The sequence below is a fragment of the Harmonia axyridis genome, chromosome 1 (assembly GCF_914767665.1).
Source record: "Harmonia axyridis chromosome 1, icHarAxyr1.1, whole genome shotgun sequence".
In the NCBI taxonomy this organism is placed as follows: Eukaryota; Metazoa; Arthropoda; class Insecta; order Coleoptera; family Coccinellidae; genus Harmonia; species Harmonia axyridis.
This window is the reverse complement of record NC_059501.1, coordinates 20383905-20401806: the sequence shown is the minus strand read 5'-3', so window position 1 is coordinate 20401806 and position 17902 is coordinate 20383905. Positions and strand designations below refer to the sequence as shown.

The 17902-nt window shown below is 33.1% G+C and overlaps 1 protein-coding gene across 1 annotated transcript; it reads left to right on the top strand.

Annotated features, from left to right (window-relative positions):
* The first annotated feature begins 9812 nt into the window (after nt 1–9812).
* On the top strand, nt 9813–12109 carry LOC123688943 (peroxisomal membrane protein 11C). The gene is made up of 5 exons (XM_045627696.1): nt 9813–10154; nt 10205–10381; nt 10487–10668; nt 10725–10796; nt 11396–12109. Exons 1-5 carry the CDS (start codon nt 10089–10091, stop codon nt 11598–11600), a joined length of 702 nt encoding a protein of 233 aa, XP_045483652.1. The 5' UTR covers nt 9813–10088; the 3' UTR covers nt 11601–12109.
* Nucleotides 12110–17902: the final 5793 nt, after the last annotated feature.

Sequence of the window (17902 nt, the reverse complement as noted above, 5' to 3'; positions counted from 1 at the left end):
AAATTTTTAAATCACTAATTAAACTCTTAAGCCAACAAGCTTCACTTATGGCTAAGCTTAAAGCTATATATTCCGCTTCTGTTGAAGACAGAGCTACGGATGATTGTTTTCTAGAGCACCAACTGACTGTGCACCCAAAAACTTTAAATACATAACCAGACGTAGATTTCCTGTCTGTTCTATCCCCAGCCCAATCTGCATCAGCATATCCTTCAATTTCATTCTGAAAATCAGTTTTTCTAAAAACTAAACTTAAATTTTGTGTTTTTTGAACATATCTTAAAACTCGTTTAATCGATTGCCAAAGTTGTGAACTTGCAGTTGATTGATATCTACTTAGGATACTTATGCTTATACATAGATCTGGGCGAGAGCATAACATGGCATACATTATAGAACCTATTGCTGCTCTACATCTTTCTTCAATTTCTATACTTTCAGAATTTTTGCGTTTAAGATCATCATGTCTAAAATTTGGTTCCATAGGGGTATTACAAGGTTTACAGTTTTCCATTTTAAAAATTTTCAACATTTTCTTTAGATATAAAGTTTGGTTGATTATGATTTCATTTTTCAATACATTTTGTGTGATGTGCATACCCAAAAAATAACTGATACCTCCTAAGTCTTTCATTTTAAAGTGTTGATTCAAAGTAACTTTTAGATCATCAACCTCTTTTTCATCTGATCCGGCAATTAATAGATCATCAACATAGATCAATACAAAAATCTTTGAACAGCCTGAAATTTTGTAGTAAATACAGTATTCATTTTGAGATCTTACAAAGTTCAATGTCATCATTAAATCATTAAATTTTTTATACCAATTTTTTGGTGAGGATCGTAATCCATATAAGGACTTCCTTAGCTTTGCAAATTTTCCTGTGTCAGTATTAAAACCTTTAGGTAATAAAATATATACATCATCATCTATTTCTCCATTTAAAAAAGCACTACATACATCAAGTTGATGTATCCTGAAATTTAAATTATTGCATATAGCTAAGAAAATTCTTACAGAAGTTAATTTCGCTACTGGACTATAAATATCGCCGTTTAATGGAATTGTCTGTTGAAAACCTTTTGCAACAAGTCTTGCTTTGAATTTCGTGACACTACCGAACTCGTCTTTCTTCCTCTTATACACCCATTTGCACTCTATGACAGGCCTTTTAACATCACTATCACACACTACTTCAAACGATTCATTTTCTTGCAACGATTTTACTTCCTCCTCCATTGCCTTCCTCCATTGCTCAGCCTCAACGCTTTTCATAGCATCTTCATAGCATGTTGGTTCGTCATCTTCTGTAACTGTCAACAACAAACTATCCAAATCCATTTCAAAATCTTCAAACCTTGGGTTTCCTCTTAAGTTTCTTCTCAGGTTATATCTTCCATTCACTATTTCTTCACTGATTTCTGGATCCAACTCTTCTTCATCGGTAATTGTCTCTTCATCGTGTACAATATTATCAATTTGGGTATCTTCTAACTCCAAGTCTTGATTTTCTTCAATATTACAGAATTCAGTTATTTTACCTTTTGTTTCTTGAACTTTTTCTGGTAGGAATATTACATCCCTCTGTATGACAACCTTGTTTTTATCAGGTAAATACACTCTAAATCCCTTTGTGTCTTCTCCATAACCAAGGAAGTATCCTTGTTCATTTTTTGTGTCCCACTTCAATCTATTTTCCTTAGGTACTAGTACTGAAACTCTACTTCCAAAAATATTAAAATTTTCCATCTTATATTCCTTTTGATTCCATAATTCAAAAGGAGTTTTAAACTGAACAATGCTTGGACCAGAGCGATTCAGAACATATGTAGCGGTATTTATTGCTTCTGCCCAAAACATTTTTGTCAAATTTTTATTGCTATGTAACATTGTCCTGGCTGCTTCAACCAATGTTCGGTTTTCTCGTTCCGCCCTTCCATTTTGTTGGGGAGTATATACCACTGTGCGTTGGTGGCATATACCTCTGCTTTGCAGACATTCCGTTACCTGTTTGTTCACAAATTCTAAACCATTGTCTGTCCTCAAAACTTTCATCTTTGCACCAGTTTGCCTTTCTGCCATAGATATATAATTTTCAATTGCTTTTGCTACTTCAGATTTCTGCTTTAGGAAATAAACATGTCTATATGAGGTGTAGTCATCTTTAAATAATAAAAAATATCGAGCTCCTCCTAACGAAGGTGTTTCCATAGGACCACACACATCTGCATGAACTAGCTCTAAAGGTACAGTAGCTCGTGATTCACTATGTTGAAATTTTAATTTATGTTGTTTGCCCGATAAACAGTATTCACAAATAAATTCATTGTTTATATACTCAACATTCATTTTTTTAAGGAAATCTTTGATGTACTTAATATTTTGATGTGCTAATCTGTGATGCCAAGTCTCTAAATTTTCTATATTTTTAACTGTCATACATTCAGAAATATTATTAGTTAATTCATTTTCTATTTTGTTTTCATACATTTCCTTCTTGAACTGCATTTTATATAATTTATTCTGTCTTAGTGCCTGGGCTCTAATATTTCCATATTTATCAAAAAACTTACATGATGAATTATCAGATGACATGAAATATCCCTTATCAAGAGCACATCCAGCCGAGAATAAATTAAATTTTAGGTCAGGTATATACAAAACATTCGATAATGACGTTTCAATGAATTTTCTTCCATTATAGGACCACATTTTAATATTTCCATATCCTCTTACCTCCAATGTTTGCCCATTTCCAACTTGCACCATCCTAGGGGTTCGATCCTCGAACATTTTCTCGAACAAGCTTCTATCCCATGTCATATGTTCAGTGGCTCCCGAGTCAAGATACCAATCACCTGATTTTACACCATCTGAATATACCATAAAAGCGTTGTGTTCCACTTCTTCTTTGACAGGATTCTTATTCGACGGTTCTTCCTTTTTCTTCTTGATCCAACAAGTCTGAACTAGATGTCCTTGTTTTCGGCAGTAACTGCAAAATTTATTTGTTTTATCAGCCTTATCATTCTTAGAGTTCTTAGTTCGAAAGTAACAGTTCTTTGCTATGTGACCAGCTTTTGCACAGATGTAGCATTTTTTGGTTGGATTATTCTGAGAACTCGTTTTGCTTACTAGTGCTGTTGTCGACTCTACTGTTTTGCATCTTTCTTCTTCAAGCAATAATCTAGAGGTTAACTCTTCCAATGTTTGATTTTTATCTGGAACTGACTCCCATGCTGATCTGAAGTGTTTAAAATGTTCTGGCAAGGTCATCAAGATTTTAGTAATTATCATTTTATCTGACAGAACTTCACCTGCAGTCTTTAATTTGGTTTTTATTTCCTCAATTTTGGATATAAATGTATTCACAGAGGAATCAAAGTCGAGCATGAAAAACCTTTGTTGTAGCAAATGCACACTTACAACTGATTCTTTATCATATACCGTTTTTAATTTGGTCCACATTTCTTTCGCAGATTCACATGACAGTAAGTGAGTTAGAGGACCTTCTTCCATACGTGTAACCAACAATTCTTGAGTTTTTGCGTCGTCCTTGAGCCATTTGTTAAGTTCATCTCCTGAACTGGGTTTTATTCTTGAACCATCCGCGATCTCGAAAAGACCTCGTCCTTTTAATATAATACTGGTTTGAAACTTCCATATGGGCCAATTATCACCATTTAATTTTAATGTCGTCGTGGTCGTGTTATCTGCCATTTTACACCACACGTGGTTTTTTCGATTTTACTTTTCACACACTCGAAAAACGTATCGTTAAATTGTTTTTATTCCAGTTGCACGACTGGGCCCATAACCTGTTTTTAAACGTGGGTTTAGTGGATCGAATAACTGTTTTAACACTTTTATAATATAAGTTTTATTCTTAAACAGAACAGGAGAACAACGGCTTCCAAGTTTTTTTTTTTTATTCAACTTATGACGTACTACTCATAGACAAGACAAGACTATATGCGGCTGCGCAATACATGTCATTGATACAATCATAGAATATGATCAGTGTTACCACTAGGATAAATTAACTTGCCATTGTTCCCTAAACATAATAACAACAGATATTTTATAAGCAGAACCGTATTTGAAATCTTGCAAAAAAATCCTGTGAATTTTATATTATATTTCATTATTTCCTCGACATGTGACAAAAAAAACAAAATTATTAATGTGAAAATTTAAATCTGAAAGAGCTACTCTCAATTTGAACTTGAAATAATATCGGTTCGATTCGTTTTCCTTTAGAAGTTACTAGAATTTGAAAAATATATTTCTCTATTTCAGTATCGTAATGAGTTCATTACAGTTTTAAAATCAGTGCTGTAATGAACTCATTACAGCATCGTTTTTAGTTATATTTTTCGTTTTGTGGTTGTCTCTACTGCCTTCCAATCCTATCAAATTTAAACAAACGTCAATAATTGTCAACAGAATGTATAATTTGAGTATTATGAAATGATTTACAACATTATTCGCAATTTCTCCTAATTCTGGTTGTGTTAAATCGATTTCGTCAGACATAATTCACGAATTTAATGCGTAATTATAAATTATTTCAAAATTCGATACGTACGATTCGACTTCAAATTCCATAATCTGTCAATCTTCGTGACAGTCACACCAACTGTCAAGATACAATACAAATGTCACTAGGATATATAATCTCAATTTTCCATTGAATTTCGAGAGTATTTCACAAAACTTGACTGAAATAGAGAAAATATCGTCTAATACTTGTTACAGAAGGCAATTCCAACACTCATTCGTTCGAAAACGAGTGACGAAGGAGCGAGTTTTTCCCATCCGTGTTGGAATAGAAGCCCATTCTGCAACTTGTTTTAGAATATACTATTACTTGTTAAAGTCAGAAATATGATTGAACATTGCACCAATCTTCCTCAAGAATAAACAATCAAATTTTTTCGAAATGTCCACCTTCAGCTTGAAATCAAGCCCCACAGCTGAGGAACTGAATATTTCGTTACAGGGTGGATCAGATTTAGGTCATTCCTCATTTCATAATATTGGGTTTGCTGCTGATCTAGAATTCTATCGAGTAATTGTTAATCATACATATTTGATTTCAACATGATAGACAATCTGCTTCATACGTCTCCAAATAAAAATCTAGCGGATTGAGATCTGGTTAACGAGGTGGCGATAGCATTATTCCCCTTTGACCTATTCATTTTATTCAGGAAGTTTTCATGTTTTCCCTCTATGTGGTGGTGCACCAGCGTGCATATTTCCGATATTGTTGAGGTCTAGATTATCAATGAAGTAAGAAAGGTTGTGCTCCATAAATGCTCATAGATATAAATATGCAATTTGGCATCAAATTAGGTTGAAAATCTCACCCCAAACGTTAACACTAAAACATTGATAAAATCGTTTTGGTGTAATGGCATATGGATTTTACAGTGCCTGTTCATTTTGATTGTTTTTTTGTTGATAAGGTCCTTAGTGAAACAAGCCTCGTCAGAGCAATAAATCTATTATTTTCTGAAGGTTGTTGAAGTAATCATCGACAAAATTCAAATTGTTATATCAACTGGTATTTTGTTAGTTTGCCTACTTTTAATTCGAACATAAAAATACTTCATTTCAACTTTTTGTAACTTCTAAAGGAAAACGAGTCGGTTCTCCGCTAATAGCAATTTTTTTCAGCATTTATAAGGTGCAAAATTTTTAGTTGAGAACTCCTTCAAAACCATATAAAATTCAAGCAGAATTTCGAAAAAAATCTTAACATTTCTTCATTAGCAGATCTGGCCGACTGAAAATTTCACCTATAAGTAATTTCAAGCTTGATGCAATTTCGTATTGATTGCCCCATCATAAGTTTAAGAAAATTCAGTATGAATATCGAGAAAGAATGAAGAAAGCACTAATTGCGTCTATATACCCAGCTAAGTGGTCTCGAATGGCACAATTGGCGCTTGAATCCTCTCCAAAGCTTCTCATTTCACTTGTGTGTTCTCCTTATTTCTTCATTTAATTTTTTCAACATAATACAAAAACGTTTTTTTTTAAGGAAATAAATTATTCATCGGATATGACTCTTTGGCGAGGTGTCTCAACCAATTTTTATGTTGCGTCTTTTCACAATGGAATGTGTTTTTTCATCCTGAGACTCAGTGGTTCCTGTCATATACACCCTCCACCTCTACACTACAACTCAAACAACAAACTATTCAAAAAATAGCTAAGGAAACTCGACATTCTAAAGAATGATTTTAAGTGTGAATAGAGGTGGATGAGCAAACTTGACATCATGATTTCCTCTGATGTAGTTATTTATATGTTCGTATCAAGTCCTGGAAAATTGAATGGGCAAAACGAAACAAAATTTTCTGCTCGTACGCCATTGTATGTAGGAGTCTTGATTCCCATAAATAGAATAAAGCAACACGATAATTCCTTTTCGGTATAATTTACAAAAAGTAGAGCTCTCCATTTAGGTCTATAGACCTACAGAACACATCCTATTAAGAGTACTTGAATTCCTGCATCTTACCATTTGAGATTCAATGGACTCAATAAGTAGGTAATTGAATTGTGTTTGGTTTCTAACGAAGCTTACTCATCCGGTGATATTGGATAGCAAAAGGAGATCAATTCAGAAGAATAATTTTTGAGATAACATTCTAGGTTATCTACAAACGTCCTCTAACAATATATAAGTTTCGGTGTATGAATTCTTTTTATTATGATAGAAACTAAATAAATATCTTTTGGGATGGAGGGAATTTGAACAAACAAATAATTTTGGATGTGCCTTGAAAGGAATATCTTTCACCGATAACATGATGCTTTTCGATAAATCTGCGCACAAAAAAAACTGCATTGAAAACTATAGGGTGTCCCATTTAAGAAACATCAACTTTGATCTATATCTCTGAAACGGTAATTAAATTCTATGATCTGTAATAAATATTAGATAAACCATAACAATTACTGAAAAAAAAAGATCGAGACATTTTTAATATCTCTAACAGAAATCAAGATATAGCGAAATATTTGAACAGACATTTTTCAGAAGCGCCCTGTAAATTGAGAACGAATCAAGATATTTATAGTAATAAATAATAAAGAACTCGGGATTTCCTACAGATTTTTTCTTTCTTTTAGTTCCCGAGATGCTTTCAGTGAGAATCGAATTTGGGACACCCTGTACAGGGTGGGCAAATTTCGATGTTTTAGCACTACAACTTTTGAACCAGAGGAGATAGACAAAATCTGATACCCACTTCTCGATCTCTTTTTCTGAGAAACTAAAAACGGTAGTTTTCGTTTTTGGCCACCTTCTTTTGTTTTCGAGTTATAAGCGAAAATTGGAAAAATGGCGAAATCGAAAAACAGTTATATCTCCGTTAATACTCATGATAGAGCTCTGAAATTAAAACATTATACAGGCACTTTTTTACGTAGAATCCAGTGGCGTGCTCGTATTTTCAAAAGGGTTTTTAATCACGAAGCTATGACCCAAAGTTATGTTTTTTTAAATGGGAACACTAGATTTTTGTGCCATTTTCTGAAAGCTTAATTTTTCCTGATTTCAAAAATATATAACATCGTATGATTCGGATCAATATAAATAATAGAAAATGGCCAAAAACCTCTTTTCACCTAAGAGTCTCAATATTTCTATGGTTTCAACTGTTGATGAACACAGAAGAATTGAGCTTTCTATAACAAGAGCAGTGTCCTTCCGTCAATCTGATTATTTCTATGCTTTTCACTTATTTCTACAAAATTCGAATCTAGATATGTTTTATAAATTTTTTGTCTAAAAATTGATTTGGAAATAACGGAGAAACCACAAGATCGAATTTTTTCAATCGAAAGAATTGTAATGAGATGCATGTATCAGGAGATTATTTACATAGGTCTCCAGAATCAAAACGCACAAGTACCAATCCATTTTAAACAGCATATGAAACAATGCATATCTGATTGAACTCAACATTTTAATTACGAAGGGACAAACAAGAAATAATATTTTACCTAATAATGACAACAATTGCACAATGCACAGTCGTCACCTCTTCTCGATATTTCAATAGATGAATATTGGAAACTGTGTTCAAGCTACCTAGGAACCTTTTTCCAAGTTCGTTTATCTTTTCGAAACTATTTGGATAAAATAAATATAGATTCGAATTTTGTAGAAATAAGTGAAAAGCATAGAAATAATCAGATTGACGGAAGTACACTGCTCTTGTTATAGGAAGGCTCATCAACAGTTGAAACCATAGAAATATTGAGACTCTTAAGGAAAAAAAGGTTTTTGACCATTTTCTGTTATTCATTTTGATACGAATCATACGATGTTATATATTTTTGAAATCAGGAAAAATTAAGCTTTCAGAAAATGGCACAAAAATCTAGTGTTCCCATTTGAAAAAACATAACTTTGGGTCATAGCTTCGTAATTAAAAACCCTTTTGAAAATACGAGCACGCCACTGGATTCTACGTAAAAAAGTGCCTGTATAATGTTTTAATTTCAGAGCTCTATCATCAGTATTAGCGGAGATATAAATGTTTTTCGATATCGCCATTTTTCCAATTTTCGCTTATAACTCGAAAACAAAAGAAGGTGGCCAAAAATGAATACTACCCTTGTTAGTTTCTCAGAAAAAGAGATCGAGAAGTGGGTATCAGATTTTGTCTATCTCCTCTGGTTCAAAAGTTGTAGTGCTAAAACATCGAAATTTGCCCACCCTGTACATGTCACTTACATTAAGACTGATCCATTCAAAAGTCTCCACTCTCGGAGTTAATTTTCCAAAATTTTATTCATACTTGAGAACAAATATCCCCAGTTTGAAACCTCATGCGAGTTCTTTAAAAATAAGGTGTTTCAATTTTCAATACCTCTTTATAAAATACCAAAACTAGAGAATAAACATTTTTGCGTTTCAGAAAAAATATTATTGTTTTTATTTCAATAATGTATCTCAGAAAAAAAAACTTTTGTGAACCCATAATTTAAATAATTTTTTTTAATCATTCCACATCTTTAGTGAACAGCCTGTATAATTTTGGATTTTTTTGTATTAGTAGGTAGTATTATGTTAGTACCCACGAAGAGTTATAATAAACAAATATTTGTGATAGTAAGTGTGATAACTTCCAATAACATCATCATTCCATATCAAGATATGTTTTGCTTTCTTGTTTTTGTCTAGCTCTAGCAGGTCTATGAACGGATAGACGATAAAATATTCTGAATCATGTTGACGCACGGAAGTTTTCATAATTTATATTTACGTCAACAAATGAAGTGAAATACCGTTTCAATCTTTTGAATATTTTTTAGCGCTCGTTTCCCGAACTGAGATAATTTCGTCACGATGTCTTTAAAACGATTTAGTTAATCTGTCCGTCCGGGCGGCCATATACATGATAAACTTTCGAACGGAATTCCGTAGCGTAGTTAGGTTAGGAATCACCTCAAATGCATGGTTCTCCTAAATTGGAGGTACGAACAAAAATGAGAGATTTCCCGGAAAATTTTATTTATTTATTTCAAGAAAAAAAGTCATCTTGTCCGGTTGGACGGATAGAATTGAATTTGACCTCGAATTATTCATCGGTGAATCATTCAAGACCCCTCTCTGCTCGAAATTCAAAAATTCCATTTATAAGATTAAAGATAATTGATAAAAATGATAGTACCCCGCTGTTCTACTGGAGAAAGCGTCTAAAAAGATAACGTCTCTTTCTGATTATTTGCTGCCACCTAGTTACGAGATTAGTAAGTTTTAATTCAATTCTCTGCTCAAAAAATCTAGTTTCCCTTAAACACAGCTGATTTTGAAATATTGACAAGTGTACAAGTTAACCTCGAACTTTGAAAGTTGTATTGTAGGTATTTGTGACAACAATTTTTAAATTACATTACATCCAGTTCGTAAAACATGAAGAACAATGAGTAACAGTTATCAGTAATAGATAGTTTGGCGATTAAAGATAACTAGAAATACACAATCCAATATTTTATTATGTGAATTTTGCAGAATTTAGTTTGATTCATAGCAGTTTTGTTTTGATAAATTACTTAAAAAATGAATTCCACCAAAATGATGGATGAAATTTGTTCAATGCTAGATACTTACAAGGGCAGAGATAAGGTGGAGTAGCCTAAAGAAATTGAGGTTTCGTTTACAGAATTTGTTTGTAGGTCATAAGAACTTTCTGTTATACATCTCGTTTGATAGCAGGACTAACTAGTAACAAAGATTTGGAACGTAAATTGATGTCTGTTAGCAAACATCTGTCTGCAACAAGAACAACCCTCAGACTTATGGATGATATTCCAGCAATCAAAAGTACTCTCCAATATGGTCTAGGAAAAGAGGTACAATTGTTATATTTCTATATTATTTTAAAATTACATAGGTCCAGCATTAAGGTTCACTTAATAAACATGTTGAGATGTACTTTTCAATATATTTCATTTTAGGAGAATAATTTTTTTATGGCTACTCTTGGAGTTACAACAAATACAATTGATTTAATATACATTGTAATAGAAAAATTAGGATGGCTTGCTGAATATGGTTTAATAAGTGGTGTAGATCAAACAAAATGTGGTACTCTCACCTCAGCTTGTTGGTTGGCATCTGTCTATCTAACACTGATAAGGTATAAATTAAGTAATAATATTTCTGTTATTCTCATTCAAATTATTCTAATTTCAGAACTACAAAGAGCTTACTCCAAACAAGGAAAATTATTGAAGAATTAAAGATACAAAACGAACCTCAAACAAAGTGAGTCCGAGACAAACTATTCATTAATCCTCTTTTTATTCATAAAAGAAAAAATGAGAAGAATACTGAGATGAAGTCGCTTGTTTAAAATTGTATTGATGCGATTATTTCACAAAATATGGGATTTATATTTTTGCTTTGATATACTAATTCACTCTTCTAAATACAAATCTGAAACCAATATAAAGATTATCATGACATTTTGCATAAATATTTGTTTCACTATTTTGCATATGAATTCTAAATTTCAATTATATGGGATTAATATTCTTCAATTAACAGAGATATTCAAACCCTGAAAATTTCAAACCCCTAGCACATTTCGTTCGAGAGTTATAGTATACATGACGGAAAGAAGGACAGAACTGATTTTCACTTTGAACATGTCAACAATCAAACCTAATCTAATTTAAAAATCAATCTAGGCTCAACTTTTCCACAAGAAGCGCCAAAAAAAAATGAGAAATAATTTTAATCTGATCCAAATATTGAATATGTTACTGACGTAGCAACTAATAAGTTACTGCAACTTCAGTAGAGTATTATGTCAACTGTGAACTTGAAAACCTTCATATTTAATATGTTTTTTGGTATTCCAGTGTTTTTCTGCAGAAACTTCAAGCTAAAGAGAGATTTCAAATAATTACTTGCATAAGGCTATCTCTTGATATTGTACATGCAGTTAGTACTCTGCCAAAAGGATTTTTATGGTCTTCTAGTTTGAAAACATGGCAAGTTGGCGTGGTTGGTACCTTATCATCTGTTCTGGGATTGTATCAAATTTTTGCTAAGAAAAATTTGTAATATTGGATGATTTTTACTGGTTGCTATTGTTGATTTTTCAACGAAATTTGTGAAATGACTGAATATTTCATTCAATAATGATGACTGCATGTGATAATTTTATCTGTTGAGTTTGAGTTTTCGATTTTTTAGATATTTATTCTATTAATGAAAAGAGAGAGTTCACTTGAAATGAAACATTAACTATAAAGCAATTAGAATTCATCCTATCAATTAGAATTATTACAATAAGATGAAAGGTAAAAGTTCTTACTCAGTATTGTATAAAAGTAATAGGGTTTTAATTTTAGTATTAGAATGTATATACAAATGGTGATTATTGTTGTTGTTATGTTCAATTTATTCATGTGATTTGATATTGGGCTAAGGTTGTACACTTCAAATTTTTTACTATTTATAAAAATTTTCAATATTACTTAGATATAGTATAGTATACATCAGATCAACATAGTCCTGGTGAAATTTTATAATTATAATGGTTAATTGTAAATATATACAAATCTTTGGTATCTCTGTTTCGTCCTTATTTTACTCTAATATTGAAAAAAGATATTGAACAAATTTTAGTACACAGCATTCTGGATTTCAAAATGAAAAAGCATACAAGCTTATTAACAAAATCAATCAATCAATCAAACGTCTATAATTTGAATCCATCTAAATGAAAGATGTTGAGACAAAGAATGTGAACTTAGTACAAGCAGGAATCAGTACAAGCGATATGGAATTACCAGGAATTTCACGTTTGCGCATGCTGAACGAGTACCTCAATTCAAGAAAAACTGAATTCCCATACAAAATTTCATCGAAATCGCTTGAGTATTGTTGATGTTTAAGCTGTTAGAAGGATATAATTACCATAGTATAAGGAATTCTTCCATTCTTTATACTATGCAATTACTTGACTTAAAAATCAAGTTCGTGACAAATTACATATTTGACTTGGCTTGATTTGGTATATTTATTGCTTGACTTGATATTAAGCTACTTGAGCTTAATATGTACGAGTCGTACGTCATATATTCATATTTCTACAAGCTCGTGCGCGCTTAGACAAAATAAGGGGGTTCCCCGAGCTCCGAGATGACTCGCATTTATAAGAAATTTTTAGTAAGCAGAAATCTGTTGGTAGATTTTGGTAGTTTTAGAAATCTAACATTTTGAGTATTAGCTCCAGAGACGGAGAAACAAAGAGTAAAGACGATTAGGAATTGAGATCTCTAAACTGTTCGCATGAAACAATTTATTATTGAATGAGGTTCTGCGTGATTCTATAAAAGAATGTACGCAAACAATAAAATTATAAAACTTCTTTGTTGGTTGTCGGCTGTGAATAACTACAAAGGGTAATGAAATCTAAAAACCGATGGTGTAAATTTCAGTTGAAAATATACCATCATCTGGTATTCCATTACGCGAAAAAATAAATTTACCTAAATGAAATTTCATTCACAAATTAAAGTGACCGAATATTTCAGATTTATAGATAGGTATATTCATTTCACATAACAACATTTTCCGCAAAATGTATTCATACAATACGTATTTTTTCATTTAGTATTTCCGATTCTATTTGGAAAAGTATCTTGTATCTAGTACTTCGCACACTCGTGTTCAAGGAATTTTGTATTCGATTATTTTTTCTTATACATCTCTTCCACCAATATACCTTGATGTTGGGAATATTCAAGGTTGTTAGGAGAGAAAACTTCACCCTAGTTCAGCTATCAGAACCACTATTGGAATTTTAGTTTTCTTTCGGCCATAATTTTAAAGTAACACAAAATGTGTTGTAAAGTTTGATGTGTTTTATTCAAATTGCAATTTATTTGTGAAGACACAAATTCGAATTGAGTAAACAGAGTGTTCCTAAATTGGAGATATAAACGAACAAGATTGGTTCCTCGGATCATTTTTAGAAACAATTTTTCAATGCGAATAACTGAGTTCAATTCTTTGACGACTGGGGTATTGAAATTTTGTGAAGAGAATGATTCAAAAACCCGAAAACAACTGCTAAGTGTATACCGAAACCGATGACGAATGCAAAAATCACAGATGGCAAAATAGTGGCGACAAAGCGTATAGATAAAGGAAAATAATAAACCTCAGATGTAGACTCGTAGTGCAATAAAAGTAATCATCTTGAAAGCGATAATGAACTCATAAACTTTAAAAGGGTCCGATTCAATACTGCCGTGTCGATTTCAAAGAAAAGTAAAATGATTATTGGTTCAGTTTATTGATAAAAATTTCATTCTTCGTCTTTGCGATAATTCTAAATATTTATATTTTGGGGGGAGTAATTACCCCCAGTTCCCCCCATTTTACGCCCTTAAACTTAACTTGATATCAAGTCACGCCAAGTCTATTAGCTTGAAAATAAGAGCGTAGAAATGTAGGGGGATACAGAGGGTAATTACCCCCCTAGATTTCCAAAATATAAAATTTCAGAATTCTCTCGAAGGCGAAGAACGAAAAGTTTTCTATAATATGAACCAATATTCTTTTCGATTTTCTTTAAAATCGACACTGCAGTAAAAAATCGAGCCCTTTTAAGGTTTATGCTTATGAGTTTATTATCGCTTTCAAGATGATTACTTTTATAGCACTAAGGGCACGTCTATGTCCGAGTTTTATTATTTTCCTTCATCTACCTTATCTGTGATTTTTGCATTCATCATCGGTATACACTTATCCGATGTTTTCGGTTTTTGTATGATTTTCGTCACAAAATGGGGGCCATGGCCCCCCCTCGCGGACCTCGCGAACCATTTGCAGCAGTCTTAATGTTGAAAATATTATACAAAGATACGTTAGTCAAAAAAATAGGAGACTGCAATTTGTTATCAAATATTTAATATTTGATCATATGTTTTTATTTAATAGGTGTAGTAAAAAGAAATTCATTATTTTTACAATATATGGCTTTAGTTATCTGTATCTCGCGTTGTACAAGTCCGATCGATATGGCGTTAAAGGGTGTTATTACGCTATACGAAAACATTTTGACAGTTTTGTGATGGGTTGACTCAGTTAATTTTCAGTGCGCCACAAAGATGGACACTAGCAAAAAGGAAATACGCTTTATTTTGAAGTTTTTCTTAGATAAAGACAAAAATACTAGCCAGCTGGCTGAAAATGTAAATAGTGTTTTTGGACCTGATACTGTAATAGCTAATCAAGTGCAATTTTGGTTTCGTCGATTCCGTTTCGGTAATTTCGATATCAAAGATGCACCACGTACTGGAAGGCCAATCAGGGCCGCCGACAGGAGCGGCATACCGGGACATTTTGCCGGGGCGCCAAATCGTAGGGGTGCAAAGTCAGTTAATACGACAAGACTTTTTGCACCTTCAAGAACTACGACGTTTTTTTGCTATAGATTTATACGAGAGCGTCATGCTTTTTTTTTAGTTGAAAAATACGATTTCATATAAAATTGAAATGATGCCTGGGAGGAATAACAGAGGCTCCTTCAAAGAACATTAAGATAAATTAGCCAAAACAGGGTGGTGAAATTTTATTTCGCCGGGGCATGGACATATCGAGTTCTATTTCGATTACTCGAGCTTAAGAGTGCACAATAAACTATTTGGAACACTATTTGCATAAGGCTGATCTCAAGAAGATTCTAGATGTATGGATACCATACGAGCTAACGCAAAAAACAGCATGGACCGAATTTCCACTGCGAATCACTGCAGAATCGCAACAAAATCGCCCCATTTCTGAAACGCTTGGTACCTGGTGATGAAAAGTGGATCATTTATTACAACGTCAAGCAAAAACGGTCGTGGTCGAAACGCTTCCGGAAACGGCCAGGAAGGTTTTGCTGTGTGTTTAGTGAGATTGGCAGGGAATTATCTACGAAGAGCTGTTCCCCTAGGGCACAACTGCTATCTTGGAAATGTAGTTATCGAACGACATAGCGCATATTTGACCCAAATTGGATCATTCTAACTATGATAATTGAAGCCTTGTTCTTCATGCAAAAATAATGCTCTTCTTTTTAATACACCTTATACTTTCTTGCGCCTGAGTTTTCTTATGAAATGCGTTAACATATATTTATGAAATATGTGAAATTTTTTTTTGAACTTGTTTTTGTCCTACAAAAATTTTGGAAACTGAATATGATATGATTTACTAAAATCCATCTTTCTATAAAAAAGCACTTGATCCAGTAGGTACCAACAAAAATTTTCGCTTTTTTGCTAACCAGTGACGGCTCGTCAGGGTCGGCAGGGTCGGCCGGGCCGACCCAAAAATTATCGGGAAATAGAAAATAATTCTAGATATTCAATTCATTCAAACTCAATCGGAGTTATCGATTTCGATATCCAAATTCCCTCGGTAATGAATATTTCCACTCAGAACAGGAAAATATAACTTATACCGGCCAATATTTTCTTTCGGACCCACCTAATATTCGATTTCCAAAGCATCCAGCGTTGTTATTCCCTTTCATAAATTGTAACAAACCACAATCGTAAATGGTTACTTTTCGTAACATCACCCCAAACAGGTTATTCCAGAATTGTACGTAACACCGTAACATTAGGTCTGAAATGTAACACAAATGTTACAATTATACAATTGCAACCCCTGGAATGTCACTGAAAGCATCTCATCACGTTAGGTCGGCCAAGAGCCGATGGCGGAACCAGCGCTACCGAGAGCGCTACGTAAAGGAAAAGATACTACGACATACGCCCAGAATACGACCACTCAATAGAACGACACAACAACTCGATGTAAGGTCGCTTCCCAATACACAGGGTCGGCTGGCCGGTTATCCTATTGCAGAGCGTCAAGCAGCAACTTTTCACAGTTTATTTCAAATATTTGATAATTAAATGAATGGTTAATTTATGTATTTATTTATATTTTTATTAAATTATGAGACATTATGTCTTAATCAGAAAAGAACTTATTTATGCCGTTCGATAGTAGCTATTGATTTTCAGATCATGAAAATATAATTAATATATTCAAATGAATGGTTAATTATGGGATATTACATCTCAATCAGAAAAGAACTTATTTATGCCGTTCGATAGTAGTTAGGTATTGATTTTCTGATCATGAAAATATAATTAATATATTCCTAACTTCGAAAACATCCTGATTTCAAAAGTTCTGTAATTTCGAGGGAGAAAATTCGCGAGGAAATAAATAATTCTGCGTGCTTTTCTTGGGAAATAGACGAAACAACGGATGTTAAATATTTTTGTCAGATGTCAGTAATTTTCCGCTTCGTTCGAGAAGGTAAAATATCCGAACGATTTTGGGGTTTTTTCGATGTTAGTAAAGGTCGAACCGCGAATGATATTTTCAATACCTTGTTGGACAATTTTAAAGATTTCAATTTAGCGACTAAATTAGTAGGTCAAACATATGACGGGGCAGCTGTGATGGCGGGGGAAATTAATGGGTTACAAGCGCGAATAAAAACAATTGCTCCTCAAGCACTATTCACGCACTATTATGCACATAAATTGAATTTAGTGTTACAAGATTCGACCAAGAAAATCAATGAGTGTCGCGTGTTTTTTTCGAATCTTTCAGGATTTTCGTCGTTTTTCACTAAATCAAGTAAACGCACTAATATTCTAGACGAAATTTGCAGAAAAAGATTACCCTCTAGCTCGGAAACTCGTTGGAAATTCAAATCTCGCGCTGTAAAAACAATATTCAATAAGAGAGAAGAATTAATTGAAGTTTTTGATCATATCAGCGACAATTTAGATGAATGGGATGATATTACAATACGTGAAGCTACCGGTCTGAAGAAAATGTTGAATGATTTCGAATTTTTGTTCATTCTCCACTCTTTTAATTTGATTTTTACATACACAGATCCCGTTTTTTCTATAATCCAGCATAAGTTATCAGATATAACTTATTGCAACGCCAGAATCACTTCTTTATTATCGACTCTGAAAAAATTTCGCACAGAAGATGAGTATTTCATTAGCTTATATTCAGAAGTAGAAAAACTCCCAGAAGTAATGCCACCGAGTGCTAGACGTCGAAAACGTAAAATAGATTCCGAAATTCAGCTCACGGATAATTCCTCAATGAAACGGCTTTTTTGTGAAATTCTGGATTTAATTATAACTCAAATTGAAATAAGGTTTAAAGACATTTCATCACTTCATTTTTTGGAACTAATGAATTTTAATAAATTTGATATATACGTTCGTAATTTTCCGGAGTGTGGCCGACCCACATCTCGAGGGCACGAGCCGTCACTGTTGCTAACCTATATGAGCCGTGACTTTCTATGCCCCCCCCCC